At 40.2% G+C, this 20639-nt stretch overlaps 1 protein-coding gene across 2 annotated transcripts in view; it reads left to right on the top strand.

The window, feature by feature from the left end:
* Positions 1-20639, top strand: part of TMEM164 (transmembrane protein 164) — a 52273-nt gene that overhangs the window by 17753 nt on the left and 13881 nt on the right. For both annotated transcript variants that reach the window (XM_074835314.1, XM_074835315.1), the window contains exons 4-5: positions 5291-5357; positions 16880-16958. In XM_074835314.1, coding sequence (XP_074691415.1) covers positions 5291-5357; positions 16880-16958 — 146 coding nt within the window. The remainder of the gene's footprint in view (positions 1-5290; positions 5358-16879; positions 16959-20639) is intronic.

The raw sequence follows: 20639 nt of genomic DNA on the forward strand, positions 1-20639 counted from the left end.
AACACAAATGGGCAGTACAGGCTTTCTGGGAATCCAGAGTTCATTATAAAAAGCAGTCCTACTTTATGAAATTTTAAGTGTGCATTTAAATAAAGGTTTTTGCCCTTGTTACCCTGAACAAGAGACCTTGTTCAGAGTTGCTTAAATTTTGTGTGCTTGCTATTCATGGGAAAGAATGTATTGTTTACCAGGAAACTGTAGGCCGCACAACTGTTTCTCATTGCATGTTGTAGGCTGCACAACTGTTTCTCATCACACCCAAGGATACATATTATGTATTATTGTCCATACAAATGTTTCTCATCAAATACAAGGACAGATTGGACGCATCAGCTAGTTCAGTCTGTTCTTCAAATCATCAACAGTAATTAGTAAGGAACTTCTAATCAGGAGCTACCATCCTTGAAGAGGAGAAACATCCTTGAACATGGAAGCTTGTTAAAATTGTTTAGTGTAAGTCAGTTTAATTAGAGATTAGTGTGTCCTTTGGAAGAACTATCCTCATTATAATAGTAAAAATCACACCCACTGCTTTGAAGACCCCTGCCTGAATAAAGACCCTCACCCTTTGAGCTTGAATGGAAAATTAAAAACCCACTGTAACTTTAAATCAGAGCGAGCATGTAACTAACCAATGAGGGATAGAGGTGATAATTAACCAACCAATAATCATTATAGTAAATACATAATCATGTAGTTTGGAGTGTATAAATACTTGGAAATTTTTTTGTATGGCGTGCTTGATTTGTGGATGTTTTCCACCTAGCACCTTGTGCAGAATAAAGCAATATCTCCTCTCTAAACTAATCTCGGTTTTGAGAGTCTTTATTTTAGGTAACAGTTTTCTGGCAACCCCAATGGGACCCCGCCAACAGTGAGACTTGAAGTCTGGCTGACTTTCTCCGCCACCAGGAATCACAAGCGGAACTCCAACACACACTGGATGGTTTCTCCGGGGACTTCCCTAGTGATTTCCTGGCGGGGGGGCGAGTACTTGACCAGAGCAAGTGGAGACACTGCTCAATAAAGGAAATGCCCAAGTAAATTGTGCTAGGAAAAGTATGTGTTGGTGGATTATAAGTAAAGGTTGTTTTTTGCAGCTGCTGGGGTTCTCCTGCATTTGTATGGTGACAACTGAAGCAGGTAGATATACGGATAATGGGAAATGTAAGACCATTTTCTGAAGGAGGCATTGTAAAAGCCTTCTCTTTGGGTTGTATATTGAAACACTGGTTAAAGTTTGGAGGTGGTCCATTAACTCGGAAAATGTTAGTTAAATATTGTAATCATTGGTGGCCAATATATATGTTAGACAACCATAAAAAATGGCCAAAGAATGGAACATTGAATTGTAATACTATATTGCAATTAATGTTGCTTTGTAGACGGGAAGGAAAATGGGATGAAATACCATCTGTTGATTTGTTCTTTACTCTCGGAAATTACTATATGAGTAGAAAGGATTGTGGATTAGTTGTTAATGATATGAATGTATTGGCTTTGGAACAAGAAAATAGAAAATTAAAAATGCTAGAGCATTGCTGCTCAACCTGCAGTATTGGGAAATGATGTAATAAGTATAAGGATACTGAGGAAGAGGAGGATGTTCAGTTACTAGCAGCCTCATGGGGACCACTGGCCCCACGGTGGCCACCTGATGTTCAGGATGAAGGTGTGGAAGTGAGGGAAGAGAGAGAGCCTAGCAGAGAAGCGGAGAGAGCATCTGGGAGTGAAAATTATAGTCCTGTAGCCAGTTGTACTAGAGGAGGAGGAGCTGTACTGCGGGCACCTTCAAGACAGGCAGTAGGGCCCTCTGCAGAGCTGGTATGGGTAAAAGTTCCTTTCTCGGTAGCAGATTTGAGAGCCTGGAAGGAGATGGCAGGCACCTACAGGGAAGATCCGCAGAGGGAAGCTCAGGCATTAGATACTGTTATTGAAAATCATGATCCGGATTGGAAAGATGTGCAGGTTGACCTGAATACTCTTTTTACACATGAAGAGAGACAAATGGTAATAGCAAAATCTAAGGAAGAGGTGGAGAAAGTACATGTACAGGATGCGCAGGTAGGGAGAGTGGATGATCATTTCCCAATGGAATCAATTCCTAATTGGAATCTGAATGATAGAGTACAAAGGTTGCTTTTAACAGAGTACCAAAGGTTGATTTTATTTGGGGAAAAGAACGCAATCCCAAAACTTCAAAATTTAGCAAAAATCTTTCAGGTGGTCCAAGGAAAAGGTGAGATGCCTTCTGCCTTTTATGAAAGGTTGTGTGAGACTGCCAGAAAATACTCAGACCTAGATCCAGAAAAAGCAGAAAATGCACTGTCTTTAATATATTTGTGGGACAATCTTATCCGGATATTAGAAAGAAGTTGCAGAAATATGAAGGAGAAGATGGGAGATCTATAAATAAACTGCTAGAGGCAGCTTGGAAGGTGTATAATAATAGGAGGAGGAAAAGAAAAGAGAAAATAAAGAACAGCTCAAGAGAGACAGATTAATAACAGCAGCAATAGAGAGAGGAAATCAAGGAGGTAGAAAGTGGAATGAGAATAGAGGAAATCAGAATCAAAGGGGGAGAAATAAGTGTCCTTTTACTCCTCTTGAAAAAGATCAATGTGCAGTTTACAAACAAAAAGGACATTGGAAGAGAGAGTGTCCGCAAAATAGATTGCAGACAAGACTCCCTAGGATTAGTGAAAATCCTAAGCTAACAGAATTGTTGACTTTGGATCAGAATTCTGACTAATGGGGACAGGGGGCTGACTCGGAAGTCTCCCCAGCAGAACCCCCGGTTACCCTGAAGTAGGGGAATGAGAGAGTAGAATTTCTAGTTGACACTGGTGCAGCAGGTTCAGTTTTAAACACATGTAAAGGTAAATTGAGTAAGCAAAGTTTATCTACTGTTGGTGCCCCAGGGGGCAGAGAAGTCAGGCCATTTTTCCAACCTATCAAATGCGAATGTGGATCTCGGAATTTTATGCATAAATTTTTGTACGTACCTGGTTGCCCTGTGCCTTTATTGGGAAGAGACTTGTCAAGTAAATCGAGTGCTCAAATCGTGTTTGAAGGTAATCACATCTGCGTGCAGATTCCTGAAGAAAAGGCAGTAGAGGCGCAAGTTTTTCTATTACAGCAAGGAACAGCAGAAGAAACTCCAACAATACCTGAAGAGGTTCTGAATGCGGTGAATCCCCTTGTACGGGCATCTGGAGTGCCAGGTTGGTCAAAACTAGCTGAACCAGTGAAGATTGAGTTAAAGCCAGGAGCAAAACTGGTAAGACAGAAACACTATTCTGTGAAGTTGGAAGCAAGGAAAGGACGTGAAGCCTTGATAGAAAATTTTATGAAATCTGGACTACTAAGTGAGTGTCAATCTGAATATAATACTCCCATTATCCAGGTGAAGAAACCACACTGTAATGAACATTGGCTAGTTCAAGACTTACAATTAATCAAACTGTTCAAGATGTGCATCTGCTAGTGGCCAGTCCTTATATCTTATCGACTGCTGTAAGGGACACTCATCAATGATTTACTGTGTTGGACTTAAAGGATTCTTTCTTTTGTATCCTGCTAAAAGAAGAAAGTCAGAGACTACTTGCTTTTGAGTGGGAAAGCCCTACTACTGGTTGGAAAATGCAATTACGTTGGACTGTTCTGCAACAGGGGTTTAAAAATAGCCTGACTATTTTTGGGAATCAATTGGCAAGGGAATTGGAAACGTGGCAGAAGGAAAATGAAGGAAATGTCAATTTGTTACAATATGTAGATGACATTCTTTTAAGTTCCCAGACAAAAACAGGCTGTATGCAGTATATGATAGATCTTTTGAATTTTCTGTGAGCGTCCAGATATTGAGTGTCACAGAAAAATGCTCAAATAATGCAAACAGCTGTTACTTATCTAGGTTTTACTTACTCAAGGAGAACAGAGCCTGGGAGTAGAACTGAAAGAAGCAATTTGTCAAGTACCTGAGCCAGCTTCTGAACAGGAACTAAGAGCATTCCTCGGAATGGCCGGATGGTGTCGCCTGTGGATAATTAATTTTGGATTGATAGCTAAACCACTATATGAAGCTATAAAAGGACCTGGGAATCTCCTTGGATGGACTCCAGAATGTCAACACTTGTTCATTCAACTGACACACGCTTTAATGACAGCCCCAGCTCTAGGATTACCCAATTCGGAAAAACCTTTCTAGCTGTTTGTTCATGAAAGACAACATACTGCACTCAGAGTATTGACTCAAAAGACTGGATCCTGGAGGGGACTGGTAGGATATTTTTTTAAACAACTGGATCAAGTAAAGGTTGGCCACCTTCTTTATGGGTGATTGCAGCTACAATAATGCTTATACAAGAAGCAAGAAAATTAACTTTGGGGCAGAAGTTACTTGTTCAAGTACTGTATGCAGTAACAACCGTACTGGAGGAAAAAGGGGGGCATTGGTTGTCTCCAAGCAGAATGATGAAATACCAGGCAATCCTGTTAGAACAGGACGACATAGAATTAAAAATAACCTCAGTACTGAACCCTGCCACATTGCTACCATTGCCAGGAGAAACAGAATTGAAACATGACTGACAACAATGAACAAGTGTATTCTAGTCAAGCTGATTTGAAGGATATACCCCTGAGGTCAGTGGAAATGGATTTATTTGTGGATGGGAATCGTTTTGTGGATTGTGGAAAAAGAAAGGCAGGATACTACCAGCTGGCACCTCTGCTCAAAAGGCAGAATTAATAGCCTTAACAAGAGCCTTGGAAACTTCAGCTGGTAAAGCTGTTAATATCTGGACTGATTCTAAATATGCATTTGGAGTGATCCATGCACACAGGGCATTATGGAAAGAAAGAGGCCTTTTATCAGCACAAGGAACTCCTATAAAATATGGGAATCTGGTAAGAAAATTGCTGGAAGCTGTGAATTTACCAAAACAAATAGTGATCATGCACTGTAAGGCCCACCATTTGGAACTACTTTTGTAGCTGTGGGAAATCGTAAAGCAGGTATGGCTGACAAACAAGCAGCAGGATGTTTTCCACCTAGCATCTTGTGCAGAATAAAGCAGTATCTCCTCTCCAAACTAATCTTGGTTTTGAGAGTCTTTATTCTAGGTAACACCCTGGTTATTCTATTTAACAGTGGCTTTCTTAAAATTCAAGCCAAAAGAATTCTCTTAAATCTCTGGCTGCCTTTTATTGAAGAGATACTACATGAAACATGTGAAAACATTGCATTTTATTTCCATCTGTGAAAATAATATCACATCTCTTTTCTAAGGTTGCAGATGCATATGCTGAATGGGGCCCTCTTGGCATTGCTGTTTCCTGTTGTTAATACACGTCTGGTGAGTGTACTGTACTTTTTCTCCTCCTTTTTTATTTATTTCTAAAATGTTTTCTTTGGAAAGATGTTAGAGCTTTGCTTTGTTTGGCCTTTTAAAGTTCATTTTACCAGACTGTAGATTCCTGGTACAGGTCACTACAGTGGAGCTAAAATAGCAATCTTGGATATTTTTTTTTTTGTGTTTATAAATCAGTGTGGAAAGCTAACACTGCTGTATTCTAAGTGTCAATTCCATCCTAGCCTTTAAATGGAGGGAAAAGTTAATGGCTTTGAAAGTGTTGTGGCCTGTGGTCAAAATTCAGGTTCAGGCTTTTCAGACTATATGTAAATGTAAGATTCTTCAGGCGTGGAAAGTGCCGAATGTTGTTGGTGGCTGTCACCCCCTCTCCCCCAAGATTAGGCACAGCAGGTTTCTTTTTTCCATCCAAGTTTTCAAACTTACTATAAAACTCCTGTCTGCTGGACAAAAAATTAATCCTGTTGGTGTCCCTAGTGAGATTCTTAAACTTATTGAGAGTTAATGGTAAGAAAATTATCCTGAGTCTGAGCCATATGAAATATTTCTAAGGATTTCTTCAAGAGCTGTTATGCATGCATATGTAGGGGTGTGTGTATGTGTATATGCATATATGCTGTCACGGTTTGAGCACAGAGGGCAACTGACCACCATGATGCTGTTCGCTCACCCCTTCCCCCTCAGGAATGGGGAGAAAATAAAGCAAAAGACTCAGTTATTGAGGTAAGGACAGAGAGGGGTGCCTCACCCATTATGGTTATGGGCAAAAGACAGACTCATTAGGGGAAGAAAAAAACCATCACTTTAATTCAAACACTAACAACTGCAACACTTAACAGAGTGGGACAGTGAGCAGCATTACAACATCTTAAAAACACCTCCCCCCATCCCTCACTTCTTCCCAGGCTCAGGTTTGTTCCTGATCTCTCTACCACCTCCCCCCAGCAGTGCAGGGGGCAGGGAAAGGGGGGTTATGGTCAGTCCTGCTGCTTCTTTCTCCAGGAGTGGGGGGGGGGGTGGTGGTGCATGCACTCCTTGCGTACTTTGCCTGCTCCACGTGGTTCCCCCCCATGGGAGACAGTCCTCCATGAACTTTCTCCAGTGTGAGTTCTTCACATGGGATGCAGCCCTTCCCGCACTGCTCTGGCGTGGGTCACCCCCGTGTGTTGCTGTCGTCCCAGCGCTGAAATACAACAGGGGGGGCTGCTTCTTCCCATGGAGTCTTGGCATCCTTTGGGCACAGCTGCCTATTCTGGTGTGGGGTCCTCCACAGGCCGCAGGTGAATCTCTGCTCCACCAGTGACCTCCGGTGGGTGGTGGGGGGGGTGGCCCTGCGGTCTCATCATGGGATACGGGGAGGGTTTCTGCACTGGCACACCTCCCCCCCTTCTTCTTCCTTCCTTCCAATGACCTGGATGTTCGCATAGGTGTTCTCCTTGCAACTCCTTCTCACAAGTCCCCATCCCTCCCAGATTCCCCTTCTTAAATATGTTATCGCAGAGGCGCAGCCACCATCGCTAATTGGCTCGGTTTTGGCCAGAGGCAGGTCCGACTTGGAGCCAGGGGGAGCTTCGAGAAGCATCTCACAGGAGCCGCCTCTGTAGCCCCCTCCCCTGCTGCCAAAAACCCACCACACAAACCCGGCACATATGCCCACATGCTTGTTCATTTTTTTGTCATTTGACTTACTGCAAAAATCTGTTGTTGCAGTTATTTAAATGTCTGTTTTAAGACAGTTCACTTAAATTTATCTGCTATGTGTTTATGGTGTCTGTATAAAGTACTCATATCTATATCCATTTAGCATGTGAATTAATGATATTATTAACAAAATTATTGTGGAATTCAGACTCCATTACAGATTTCGTTAGTGGCTGTCTGTTTGCAAATCTTGACAGTCTTAATAAGATTAAGTATAAAAATCTGCATCTGTATTGAACTTTACGGATGATATGCTATGATGATTGGCCACACTGGCAGCTAGGAGACCTGAAAACTGACAGTTTTGTTGTCAGGTTGTAAATGGTTTCTTTTTTTCCCCCCTCTTTAAGACTATAAAATTCTGCACTGAGACGCAGTTTAGTTATTAGAGAGAGGATAATACATCTATAGGCTTTTACATGTTAAAAATAATCTTCCATAAAGCATGACACGCACACATGCACAGGAGGTTGCATCACATTTTTCAGATTTCAGTGGATTTAGAACTATAATAACCCTAGAGTTGTTTCAAGATTTACATTGCCCTTCCTGATCTGGTAACTACATATATTCTTTTCCATGCTATACAGCTTATGTGCAGTTTGCAATTATGGTTTAATAAAACTTGATGCTGCTGAAGGGGCATGAAATGAAAAAATGTGGTTTTCCTGATAAGGAGAACTCTTTTTATTTTGTATTTCAGACTATCTAGTTTTTAAGTAAACATAAACTTCAGCATAACAGAATGATTTTTATGGGTAACCTTTTAAGGATAAAATGTTTAAATATTTAATATATCATTAGCTTGTATTTTCTCTGCCACTATAATAGATCTCATTCATATTAGGGCAGTGGTGATTAAACAAGAAAAATATAGACTACTTATAAAATTCCCTTCTTAATTAGGGATAGAGGAGCCAAAGGATAATGTCCAAAAGCAAATATTTTTGGAATAAGTACAACTTAGGATATTTTTGGCCTAACAGCTGCTTGCTAGGCTGTTCTCTTTTCAGTGTTTCCTCTGGCACGAGATAATGTGGGTGATGTTTTATAGCAGTGCTGCTTTGACCCAGATTCTGTCGTGGTAGACACGCATTCTGCTCTGCAACTGTCATGGTAGTTATTTACACTGACATGTCCTGAAAGTAGTAAATGTCTCTTTAAAACTTAGTAGGAAGTTCAAAAAATCACAATAATTTTGTCCGTGCTGTCTGCTCTGGTTTGTAGTATCTAAGTGAAAAACTCTTGATTCAGTCAAGAATTGTTGTGTCCCTATGCCTCAACTTTTTAATTTCTGGTTTACGATGTTTTAAGATGTACATATTTCATACAAAAGATTTGTATACTTAGTTACATCTGTAAACAGTTGTAATAGTGTGTGGCACAACAAGCATGAAAAATTGGGCACCCAACTATTGAAAAATTATATGTGTGTATATATATATATATATGAAAAATTAACCCAACTATGAATTTAGAAGTGAGGAGGGAGATATTGTCTGGGGCAGAGAGACCTCTGAGGTCAGTGCAAACTGGAAAGCAGGAGGCTGTTGCCTCCCATCACTTTGAGAGATTGCATCAAATCGCTGTATTGCCGTAAGCACCGAAATGCCTCGCTGTTACCTTTCATAGCGTAAAATGTGCCTTATCCTTATGAGTTATTTGATATACAGCTGGATGTTGTCTTGTCGTAGGTAGTTTTCATTGCCTTCAGCCGACATTCTCCCAAAGCGCTCTCTGCCATGTGGATTGCCTATTAGTTATTACAGGTGGCAGATGGCTGTTGAGCTGTGGTCTCTTTTTGGAGAAGCCTGCTAATTTAGCAATTTCGGCAGTAGGCATGTACATGCTAGCTAGCAAATTGTGTATCATTATGGAGATGAAAGCACTGAGATGCAGGAGAAAATATTGGATGTACAGTTTTATTTGTACCTATCAATCTGAAAAGGCAAGAGGCAGAAGACAGAATGAAAGCTAATCATTACTTCACCAGCTGATGGATGTTTGTTTAGGAACTAATGGGTGTCAGGATTTGGGTTTTAAGTGTTAACCTGTTCAAAGTAATTTCTAGAACACCTCTTCAGAACATTTTGTGGCACAGTCTGTTAGGGTCACATATTTTTGCTACCAATTACATTACTTAACACACTGCAAGTATTCTTTTTGTGTATATGATTCAATGCTAAATTATCCTGCAAAAGAAATTTTTGGAAGCTTCTAGCATAATTTGGCATTTTTCCTGTAATGTATCTGTTAAATTTTTTTAGAATCTCAGTCATTTCAAATCTATTCTTAGATATTAATCTATTGCCAGTGGAAATGGAAAGTTGAGATATTCATTGAAACTACAGTAGAAAGTTTCTACCTTCTGTTGTTTTAACCTTTCCGTGACACTATACTCATTAAAAATCCTGTTGGACTGTAATGGGCACCTGGGATAGTGTTTCAAGAAAAAAAAAAAAGTAGCCTGAGGTCAGTCTATCCTGTTCTTTCCAAGAAAATATTTTCCTGCCTTGGCATGCTGTTGAGGTGCCAACAATTAACAGTATTGAGCAACAGATGCACCCACTTGTATTTATTTGGCAACTAAATATTCTAGTTATTTGCTACATTATTTACGATGTGCTGATGGAGTTAAATTTTGTGCATTGGAATAGTCATTGGATAAAGACAAAACATTTTGTTTCTTATTCAGTTAATGTTTTTGTGAGTTCTTATTACCCTTTCAGCAAAAAAGCGTATTTTAATTTTCTCTCATAATTTTATTCCTTTCTCATTATGTAAATCATTCTTGGTCAGCATTAACAATTCACATGGAAACTAGGGTAATCTTTTATGACGCTTAAGTAAATAGAGAAGAAGATGCTAAGGGAATCAAATTATTAGGTTTCCAGGTGGGAGCCTAGAAAGGTTTAAGAGGATATACAGGAGTAGAAAGATTTCTTTTTACTCTGTATTTATATTAAATGGAATACACTGTAGGTCCTGATAACCTAGCTATGTGAGTAAATTCTTTTAACTGCCACAAAGACTCCAAGTGTTTGGAGAGTAACTGTTTTTGTTTGAACTTTCATATTGCATTAATCAAATTTTAAAGGAAACTCTTTCCACTGGTTGTCCTGAAAATGTTGATACAGATAAAGTAAAAAAACAGAACATGTCCCAGAGGTGTTGGACTGCTGTCTCTGCTCACACAGCTGAGATGGTGAAGTTTTAACGTTTCCAGAAGCTGCTATATTCTATTATTAGTACTGTTTAGCTTGAGAGGTACACATTCTAAATCTGTTTTAGGAACAGAATCATACTCTGAGCAGTACTTACATTGGACTCTGTGTAGTGCTTCTGATCAGTGTCTTCTGTATTTCTGTTAACTGTTAAGGTAATAATTCACTGTTGAAAATATTTTGCCTGAAATGCTTGTGCTTACACAGCAAAATGGAACATGTTATGGTAGCACGGTATGTCGTATCTAAACTGGCTTAATCTAACTAGCACAAGGGAAAATAACAGAATAGTTGCACATTGAGGGTTGTAGAGATACTGTGCTTTGGTTGCTGGTAGGTGCTAAAGCCAAAGTTTCTGCATTTTTCAACAGTTTTCTATGCTATGTGCATTAAAATGGTATGGGTGTGTAAGTGGAGTGTACAATCACAATTTTGTTTGGTAATGTAAATCTGCCTTCTGCTGGTGGTCCTAAGTAGTCCTAATGTTATCTCTACAGAAACTGGAAAAATACTATTTCTGAAATTGGTATTATTTACCTCATATAATTCCTGGTTTTAGACTTGATCTTACAAATGCCTGATTGTGTCCATTGCATCACTAATGTGAGCTGGTTTGTATAATCAAGTTGAGTGACCAGAAGACAGTGGTGCCTTTTTACGAGACACAATAAACATCAAATATAGTGCTAGTCAAATATGCAAAACATTGATAAAAGTCAAAACGAATGCATTCAGTCAAGAGTGCACTGAACAATGCCTTTTCCTGATTTTCTCAGTGAGCATCATCCTCTGTAGTGACAGGCCAAGTGTCGTGGTTTAACCCCAGATGGCAACTAAGCCCCACAGAGCTGCTCACTCACTCCCCTGCAGTGGGATGTGGAAGAGAATTGAAAGGGTAAAAGTGAGAAAACTCATGGGTTGAGATAGAGACAGTTTAATAGGTAAAGCAAAAGCTGCGCACACAAGCAAAGCAAAACAAGGAATTCATTCACCCCTTCCCATGGGCAGGCAGGTGCTCAGCCATCCCCAGGAGAGCAGGGCTCTGTTACACGTAACAGTGACTGGGGAAGACAAACACCATCACTCTGAACATACCCCCGCTTCCTCCTTCTTCCCCCAGCTTTCTATGCTGAGCGTGACACCGTATGGCCTGGGATGTCCCTGGGGTCAGCTGTCCCGGCTGTGCCCCCTCCCAACTCCTTGTGCACCCCCAGCCTCCTTGCTGGTGGGGTGAGGAGCAGAAAAGCTGACTCTGTGTAAGCGCTGCTCAGCAGTAACTACAACATCCCTGTGCTATCAACACTGTTCCAGCACCAATCCAAACCATAGCCCCATGGCAGCTGCTGTGATGGAAATTAACTATATCCCAGCCAAAATCAGCACACCAAGAAAAAAAAAAGTTATTTTAAAACTTCTCAGAATTTGAGTCTGTCATGAGTTGGAATCCAGTCATAGCTGGATTTTCTGGAATTCATATACTAGTGAAAATACAGTCATGTTGTGTTATGTTTCTGGTCCCCTCCACCCTTGTAGCAGGATGTTATTCCTAGTCCTGTGTTCTATGGTGTCTTCACTCTACAGGCTGTCAGCACAAGAGATGTTCTTTTATGAACTCTCATAAGTTACAGACCTCATGCATGCTAACACTGTCTTTGGTAGCAGGTGTGGATTCTGATGCTTTTCCCTCTGTATACATACCCCATGCTAACAGTATTAATTGAAAATGAGATCTAGATAAAATTCATTGATAAAACTGGTGAATTAACAATACTTTAAGGGAATTATAATTCCCTGCACTGGAATGACTGGAAGGGTGGTACTGGTTGAGACACCTACTTGAAACAGAGATTGTTTATTTGGACTCATCAGTATGCATTCATACCAATTACAGACAAGTGAGTGTATGGCAGGAAATCTGAATTAAATACTCTGCCCCTAAAATATAATGAAAAAGAATTGTAGCAAATAAAGCTGTGATGCTGCTTTAGACTGTCATGCAGATGGGTGACAGCCCTGCTACTCTTTATTTCAAGGGGCCTTGCTGCTGACATTAATGCCAGTATTAACGTAAATTTTTTTCTCAGTCTACTCTTTCCCAATATTCAAATATACGGGAATATCTTTTCTGATCTGTGCCAAATGTATAAACTGGTGCCTGAATTGTAGAACTGCCTGAATAGTGTAACAGTAACTTGAGCATGGGTCAGCTTCTTGGCTGTTTGCCAGTTTGGATGTATGCTGGAGAAATCAGTCTTGGTAAGACTGGAAATAGTCTGTTCTCCAAATGCCACTTGTGTTTGTGTTTTGGTTTGTGTTGTTTTCTTTTAAGTCTTAATGTCCGTTTTTAGACTGTTATTCTAGGCTTCCCTGGCAGCTGTTTCTTCTCTGCCAAATAACTAATTTGTTATCACAATCCTAAATATTCTGAGAAGTAACTAATATGTTATATGGGCCTAGTACCTGTTTGCCGTATGATTTTTGTATTGTATAGCTTTTATAGGTTCCTCCTCTCTGTTGTTTAATTTGTTCTGTGGTCTGCTTTACAGGTAAAAAGAAAAACCTATGCTTCTGGTTTATTTCTTTGATTACTTATTATGTTTACTAAACGAGTTACTGATTATAGGTTATAAATCTGAGTTACTGATAATGTCAAAGATGATGGCTGGTACAGAATGATATTTACTAGACTTCGTGCTAGATGTGCTACAGAAAAGACCAGAATCTGGGAGCTGAAGTCCTTCTATTCCTTGTTCTGCCATACTCTGCAGTCTTTATAGAGGATGATGGAGAGCTCTTGCACAGTACAGTGCTTGGGCTGTTGTTGCAAATAGAAGGCCAAGGTATAAATAATTAACAGTGGGAGGATTACTGCTTTCAGAAAACAGAGCAAAGTGGTAACCTCCTCTCCTACTGCAAACGCAAACCAACTGCTGTGTCTAGTATTGTGTGCCATACTCTTTTGGGGGAAACTCTTATCTGAATATCTGACTGAGTATCTGGGCTCAACTTTACTGCTGTCTTGAAGAGATTTTTCAGAAGCTTAGTGCAGTCGGTGGAAAGATCTAGTTGCTTCCTTAAGGCAGTAGCTGGTTTAAGTTAGGACGACAAATACATTCTCGGAGGACTGCTGTTGATGGCTGTGACTCTGTGTGCTCAGAGATGCAAGGGTGAGCTCTAATCCTTCATGATACAGTTTCTGCTTTCCACAGTCTTGCAAACAACATAAGCAGCTGCTGGGAGTTTAGCTAGCTAGCAGAACTGTACGTGACTTACCTGTTCCTGGGGTGGAGGTCTACTGCCTGCTCACTATTCTTAGTGCTTTCCAGAGGGCCTTCAGCATGGGTCCAAGGGATGTGGCACTTCTGAATCAGCATCATACCAGGCTGATGTGGGGGCTAGAAGCACATGTGGCTGCTTTGAGCCAAACTCTTCCTGGAGGAACAAAACACCCTTTGTTTTCTAACAGAAACTTCATTACAAAATGTAAACAGTGAATAGGCTGAATATTTATTTCCAGAGTACTTTGTTAGCATGTTTTGATCTTGCATGTTAGAGGAATTGTGTATGTCACTATTAATTTGGTGTGTTTTGAAATGTGTATGACGTTATACCATTGTTAAAAGCTATGAATGGATGAAGCAGATTTGCTTTGCCACAAGTAAGAACTTTTAAAAGAGAAAAACTTACTTATTGTCTTGAGTAACAGAGTAGGCTGTCCTCTGTATTAATTGATGCTGTTAAGGGAGCCCAGAATAGAAATTAGTAGAAGAAATAGGTAATTTGTCCTTCTGTCTTGTGGTGTTGTTTTCAGATTCTGAGTATGGGAAATAAATTGAGATGCAGAAAGTGATGCTGGCAGCTGGTAAGGGAGACAAGGGTTTAGTACAAAAAAACCAGCAAATAAATTAATATACAGAGTTCAGATGAGTCTGTTTTATTAACAAACACCCAGTGATTCTGAATCTCTCTGGGGACAGGTGTGGTTGAAGAAATGTATGTTGAACATCACTGGTTTGTTACTAGGGCAGTACTGCTCTTTAGTGAGGCTGCTAGGTTTCCACAGGGGCATCTGACAGGAGAGGACAAGTCTCTGGGGCCTATGAAGAGGGTCCACTCTGGAGATTGTTGGAGCCTGGGCTTAAGTCCATGTGGCTTTCACGGGTGCCTATGGTGAAATATTATTAGAGGGACCAACTCAGTATTTTGACTCACTTTGTTCTGTAATTGTTGCTTTGATTTTTAATTTCTCAAACTTTACCACTTGCTGAAGTGCATACTTGTTTTCAGAGGTTCTTTAAATCCTAGATTGATGGGTGATCCCTTCTACCTTGTCTTCGCTTGCAATTTCTCTTTGCATGTAAAAGGTACCTATCTGCTATCTGTGAGTGAGTCTGTTACTGATAAAATAATTTACAGACAAGATCTTTAGAGCTAGGTGAGTCAGTTGCTCAGTACAACTCTATAGTTCATCTTTCGTGTTTGTTCGTTTTTGGTCTGTTGTAGCCTGGCTGTACAACTTGAATGCTTGGTTGTACAGAAATTCTGCTTTTGCAGCATTATACCAGGAAATGCACTTGCATAATTAGCCAGGCTTCAGAACAAGCAAACTTTTATAGTGAAAAAAAGATGTTTTGTTTTACACCAAAAAAAATATTGTCAACACTACTGCAGCAAAACAACTGTTACTCTGTTCTCAGAAGTGTCCTGAGCGTTGTGTTTGTGTACCCTCACAACTCAGCGAGTGTAGAAGCCTTATGAAATCACAGATACTAAATAGAGAACGCTTCTTGGCAGGAGTGAGTGCTTCACGTTGTGTTGTTTATATCAGGAGCTATTGTTCCTGAAGTGTGCCTGTTCCAGCTGGGAGAGGTACAGGTTTTTCTTCAGTTAGGAAAAGTGCTTTAACTTCTTTCCAAATAATATTGATTCCCTCACTTTGCCCTCTGTGTCTTTCAACGAGGGACAGCAGAAAAGGCTTAGGTTCAGAAGACTTCACAACTTCCATGAAGTTCTTGCTTTTGCATAGTACTATCTTGCTTGGTTTTATGTTTTGATACAAAATACTTGGAATAAAATAACGTAACAGATTGTGTGGAAGACTTTTTTTGCTTAGTCTCCCAAGAGTTGACTGCCCATCTTGGAGGTTGCAATCAGGACACTGATAGTGTTCAGCTGGGGGATGACAGGACTAGCAGAATCCAGCTGTAGGTTTTAGCATCTTTTACATTCAAAATAGGATGTAAGAATTGTTATTGAATTTAAAAGATCACCATATCAATTACCAGCTGTTTATTGACTGCTATTTAGGAATAAAACCAAACTCTGTTTCAACCTCTCTTTGCTCCTGTTGATGTAGAAATTTTTGTAATGTTTCTGTTCAATGCTATGACTTCAGTGTCTCAGAACAGTAATAGAAAAGGAAGGCTTTTTTTTTTTTTTTTTTTTTTCCCCAACAGACAAACCATGATGGTAGGACTTGCATCTGGATTCACTTTAGCATCTAGAATGGTAGAATGAGTCTGCATTTGAACCAAAGTTAATGGCTTTGTGTTATTCCTCTGAGCTTTTATACTTGCGTGGTGGTATTGTCCAGTTCTCACATCTGAGAAATAATGGAAAAGTATGTCTGTTCAGCTTTGTAAGTGAGCTGCAGCAAGAAGTTGAATTCTGAATTTGAATCTTGCTACTACTGTTCAGTTTTAAATGTGTTGTTTAACAAGTAGATATAGGCAAAGGCATTTACAGATGGGAATAACCCATCTGTAAAGTGCATCACCTTTTCTAACTAATAAAGAGCTAGAATTAGTTGGGTCTGGGTTAAAGAGCTTAAATTAAACTCAGAGTTGTGGTTCAAGTTATTTTTAGTCTGTCTGCCGCTCTAAGAAGTAACATGAATTCAACTACCAAACACACAAATGACTAGTTGTAATTTCCTAGAAGTTGTCAGCAGGTAAGGAATACCTGGTTTAGTACTAACTGGTAACTTGTTTACATACATCCTTCTGCAGCTTCTCTTTAAAACCAGTAAAATATTTGTTATTTTATATTTGGTGAAGCTTAGCAGTTTCACCCATGCATGCAGATTACTATAAAACAGGTATTTTGATTTTTGCACAGGCCTCCTCAGTAATTAATATATTTATTTATATACTTTTATATATAAAAGTCCTCAGTTATAGATTTATGTCACTCAAAAGGTAGGAATTTTCTTTCTAAATAGGCTACTGTCATATGGGGTGTGTATAGTTTCTGGTTTGATTACTTTAGGGCTTTGCATTGTTATTGGTAATTTATACTAAGAAAGGGAAAAGAGCAAACTTATATTATTCCTTCTTTGTTGTGCTTCTGGCTGATTTTGAGAATTGTCTACCTGAAGAGCTGCATTGCATTTGTGGCAAGGGGAGTGGAATGGGTACAGTTAGCTGCACTTTCAAAGCATTGACCATTAATGTCATCTCTTCATTAATATACATAGGTGATAACTGAACTGAAGGAATTGCCATGGGCCATAAGGAAAATTATTCCTTGTAATTCAGTTGTTAGTGATGAAAAACATTTACAAATATTTTCTTTATTCCACAGCTTCCATTTGAAATGGAAATTTATTACATCCAGCATGTGATGCTTTATGTTGTGCCCATCTATCTGCTACGGAAAGGAGGTAGGTTGGCAATTTACTCTATATGTATTGAATTGGTCCCATGGAATGGAAAAGCTGTGCTTAATGGTTACCACAGGCTTTACTCTTACTCTTTTTTTTTTTTTAAAACAGTTTTCTCTATGTTGTTAGTTAATAGTTTCTGGTGTTATGCTGGAGTTGTAACCCGGGTAACAAAGACTTGTGTCAGGCACTGAAATGAGGATAAAAAAATGGTCTTTTGTCCAAAGGGATATCAAGAATGTATTGGCATGATGTGCACTGTCTTCCTGAGTAGCATCTCTGCCACCTTGCAACATTCTAAGTTGTTGATGGGATGTATTTTTAAGACTTTTGCCTTCTTGGATGTCTCTTGAGAAGTACTGCAACTTAAAATGAGATGAAAAAAAATTATTATTGTATCCCCACATAAATATTAGTTGGCTAGTTAGATAAATTCCTGAAATTCTGAAGCTCTAATGAAATTTAGTGACACATACTAGTGAAATGAACTAGCTTGTTTGTTATCTCTTCTAACAAGACTGCTAGCTTGCAATGACTTACACCATAATAGTTCAGTAACTCGGGGAATCCCAAATTGTTCGGTGGAAGGGAATGCAGTATGTATTCATCTGGTGTGATGCTCTGCCCCCCTCTAGCGTTGACATGCCTCCAGCTGCATTTTCTAGCAGAGCTGAATTGTTTCATCCAGGAAATAAAAGAGGATAATTTATGGTCCAGATATTCAGTAGCCTTTAAAGAAAAGCAAGAACGTGATGTCAACCAATGGGATACAATTTAGCAAATGCTCAGAACAAGCATAGTCATCCTCTTCCACCCTGGTGAATCTTTTGTGTCTTATACCAGCAGTCACTTATTGTGTAATCATAGAATGGCTTGGGTTGGAAGTGACCTTAAAGATCACCTAGTTCCACCCCCCTGCCATGGGCAGGGACACCTTCCACTAGACCAGGTTGCTCAAAGCCCCGTCCAACCTGTCCTTGAACACTGCCAGGGAGGGGGCAGCCACAGCTTCTCTGGGCAACCTGTGCCAGTGCCTCATCACCCTCACAGGAAAGAATTTCTTCCTTATATCTAATCTCAATCTCCTCTCTTTGAGTTTAAAACCATCACCCTTAGTCCTATCCCTACACTCCCTGATCAAGAGTCCCTCCCCACCTTTCCTGTAGCCCCTTTAAGCACTGGGAGGCCGCTCTAAGGTCTCCCTGGAGCCTTCTCTTCTCCAGGCTGAACAACCCCAACTCTCTCATCCTGTTCTCGCAGGGGAGGTGCTCCAGCCCCTGATCATCTTTGTGGCCTCCTCTGGACCCACTTGAGAAGGTCCATGTCCTTCTGATGTTGGTGCCCACAGAGCTGGACACAGAACTGCAGGTGGGGTCTCATGAGAGCAGAGCAGAAGGGGAGAATGCCCTCCCTCGACCTGCTGGCCACACTTGTCTTGATGCAGCCCAGGACATGGTTGTCTTTCTGGGCTGTGAGCACACATTGCTGGCTCACAGTCAGTTTTCCATCCATCAATATCACCAAGTCCTTCTCCGCAGGGCTGCTCTCAATCCAATCTCAGTCCAGCCTGGATTTGTGCTTGGGATTGCCCCAACCCATGTGCAGGACCTTGCCCTTGGCCTTGTTGAACTTCATGAGGTTTGCAGGGTCCCACCTCTCCAGCCTGTCCAGGTCCCTCTGGATGGCACATCCCTTCCCTCCAGTGTGTGACTGCACCACACAGCTTGGAGTCCTCAGCAAACTTGCTGAGGGTGCACTCGATCTCACTGTCCATGTTGACAACAAAGATTTTAAACAGCACCAGTCCCAATACTGAGCCCTGAGGAATGGCACTTGTCACTGCTCTCCACTTGGACATTGAGCTGTTATGCTTATTCACACTTATTTGTAATCCTTCACACTTACTTCACGATAGGGTTCTAACCTTTTTGTGTTTCACTGCTGAGTGAAACTAAAGAAAAATGTTTTCAAAAGATCATTCCGTTTCTTTCTCTTACCAGAGAAATATGCCAGCCACATTTGTTTTAATCCATCTTTGATATCTTCAAATTCTGACAAATAATGCTAAAGTGCGTTATTGTTGTAGAAGTTACACAAATTCCTAATCATTGTAGGAGGGGAGAGAAAGTGTATACAGCCATGTAGTACACTATAAGCAATAATAAACCAAGCTCTTGTGGTGTCACTAAATCACTTCTTTCGATGGCCTTGAAGTCCCCATATAACATCTTTTTAAGACGTGTATCTTTTGCTTTAAAGTTTGGCCTCGGATGTCACTTGATGTGTTCCCTTGGTTTTTTGTTTGTTGGCTTGGTTTTGTGTGTGTTTGGAAGTGCAGGTTCTCTGGGTTCCTCAGCACCTGTTTTATGGGGCTGATAGGACAGTATCTGCAGTTCAAGGGGCTTTGCGCTGCATAGTTGGTGCCCTAAGTGCAGTTTTCTAAATTTTTGCCCTTTATTCATTTACAAGTATTTGCTGCCATCTAATGTTGACATGACAGCAGTGAAGTTCCTAAAAGAACTTTGTTGGCTAAATACATCAGTTGAGATTGCCCTAGGCTGTGTAACTAATAACTGTTCAATTTCTTACGCAGTTGGCTCTGGTTCACCTCACTGGCTGTAATATCTTGTTAGCAAAATGCCCATGGACTTTTGTAGTAGCAGTTGTGGCTAGTGCCACAGGAGACCTAATGTATGGTTTTTGATGGAAAAATTACTCAGCCTGAAAGCATTTGTTAATACTTCGTCATTTCATTAGCACCTTTGTTTAAAGTACTTTTTGAGTGCATTGCACCCTTTATCCTAACTATATCTTGTGAAAATTGCTTTTTCATCACTGACATTGATCAGCATGCAGCTTAATTTCTGTATTTTAAATAGAAATTTCCATCAGTGATTCTGTGCATGATGATTGGGTATTAAAATTGGAAAAATGAAAAGGAATGGATTGTATATGGAAAAATACACTACTTCAGTTTTATTTGGAATCTGCTAATATTACTGATGGTCTTAATAGGATCTCGGACATAATATTAACATTTCTCAAAGGAAGGTTGAGCAGAACACCTGAAGCAGAGTTGATTTGAGGCTCATTCTATACAGAACTGCATGTCCAGGTTTGTTGACATGCTAATCAAATATCATACCAGTCATGCACATGCAGTTACCTGTTGAAGTGTTTCCTTTTTGAAAGGAAACTGGGTGAAAGTAACCAAGGGCTGTAATCATTTATTTTGTTTCTCTCCGTGCTATTCATTACAGTGGAGAAGACAGGTCATGTTGCACTGGCAGCATCACCTTCATGTCCTGCCTCGTGTAAGTGAGGGGGCTTTGCTGTGCTTAGGATCAAACTGATGAGAGACATGTTCAGAACTCAGGCTTCAGTGTTTCACAGTGAACTTACTGAAGCTCAAGGATATTTTTCCCTCTGGGGGATTAAGACCTCTTTCTCTCTTCCTCTTCCCTCTCCCTCCCCTCTGTACTGAGTGAGTATAAATTTCCATACTTCCCATTCTAACATACATTCTTTCTAAGTGTGCATATCCACATATACATACGCATGCATGCCAGGCTAGACAAAATAAATGCTTATGCACTGTGGTTCAGATCTTTCTTGGCTGCAATAAGAGGCTCTCATGCAAGATAGATGTAGTGCAGATATAACAGGCCAGTGTAGAAGATT

This window comes from Strix aluco, chromosome 10, assembly GCF_031877795.1.
Source record: "Strix aluco isolate bStrAlu1 chromosome 10, bStrAlu1.hap1, whole genome shotgun sequence".
NCBI classification, from domain to species: Eukaryota; Metazoa; Chordata; class Aves; order Strigiformes; family Strigidae; genus Strix; species Strix aluco.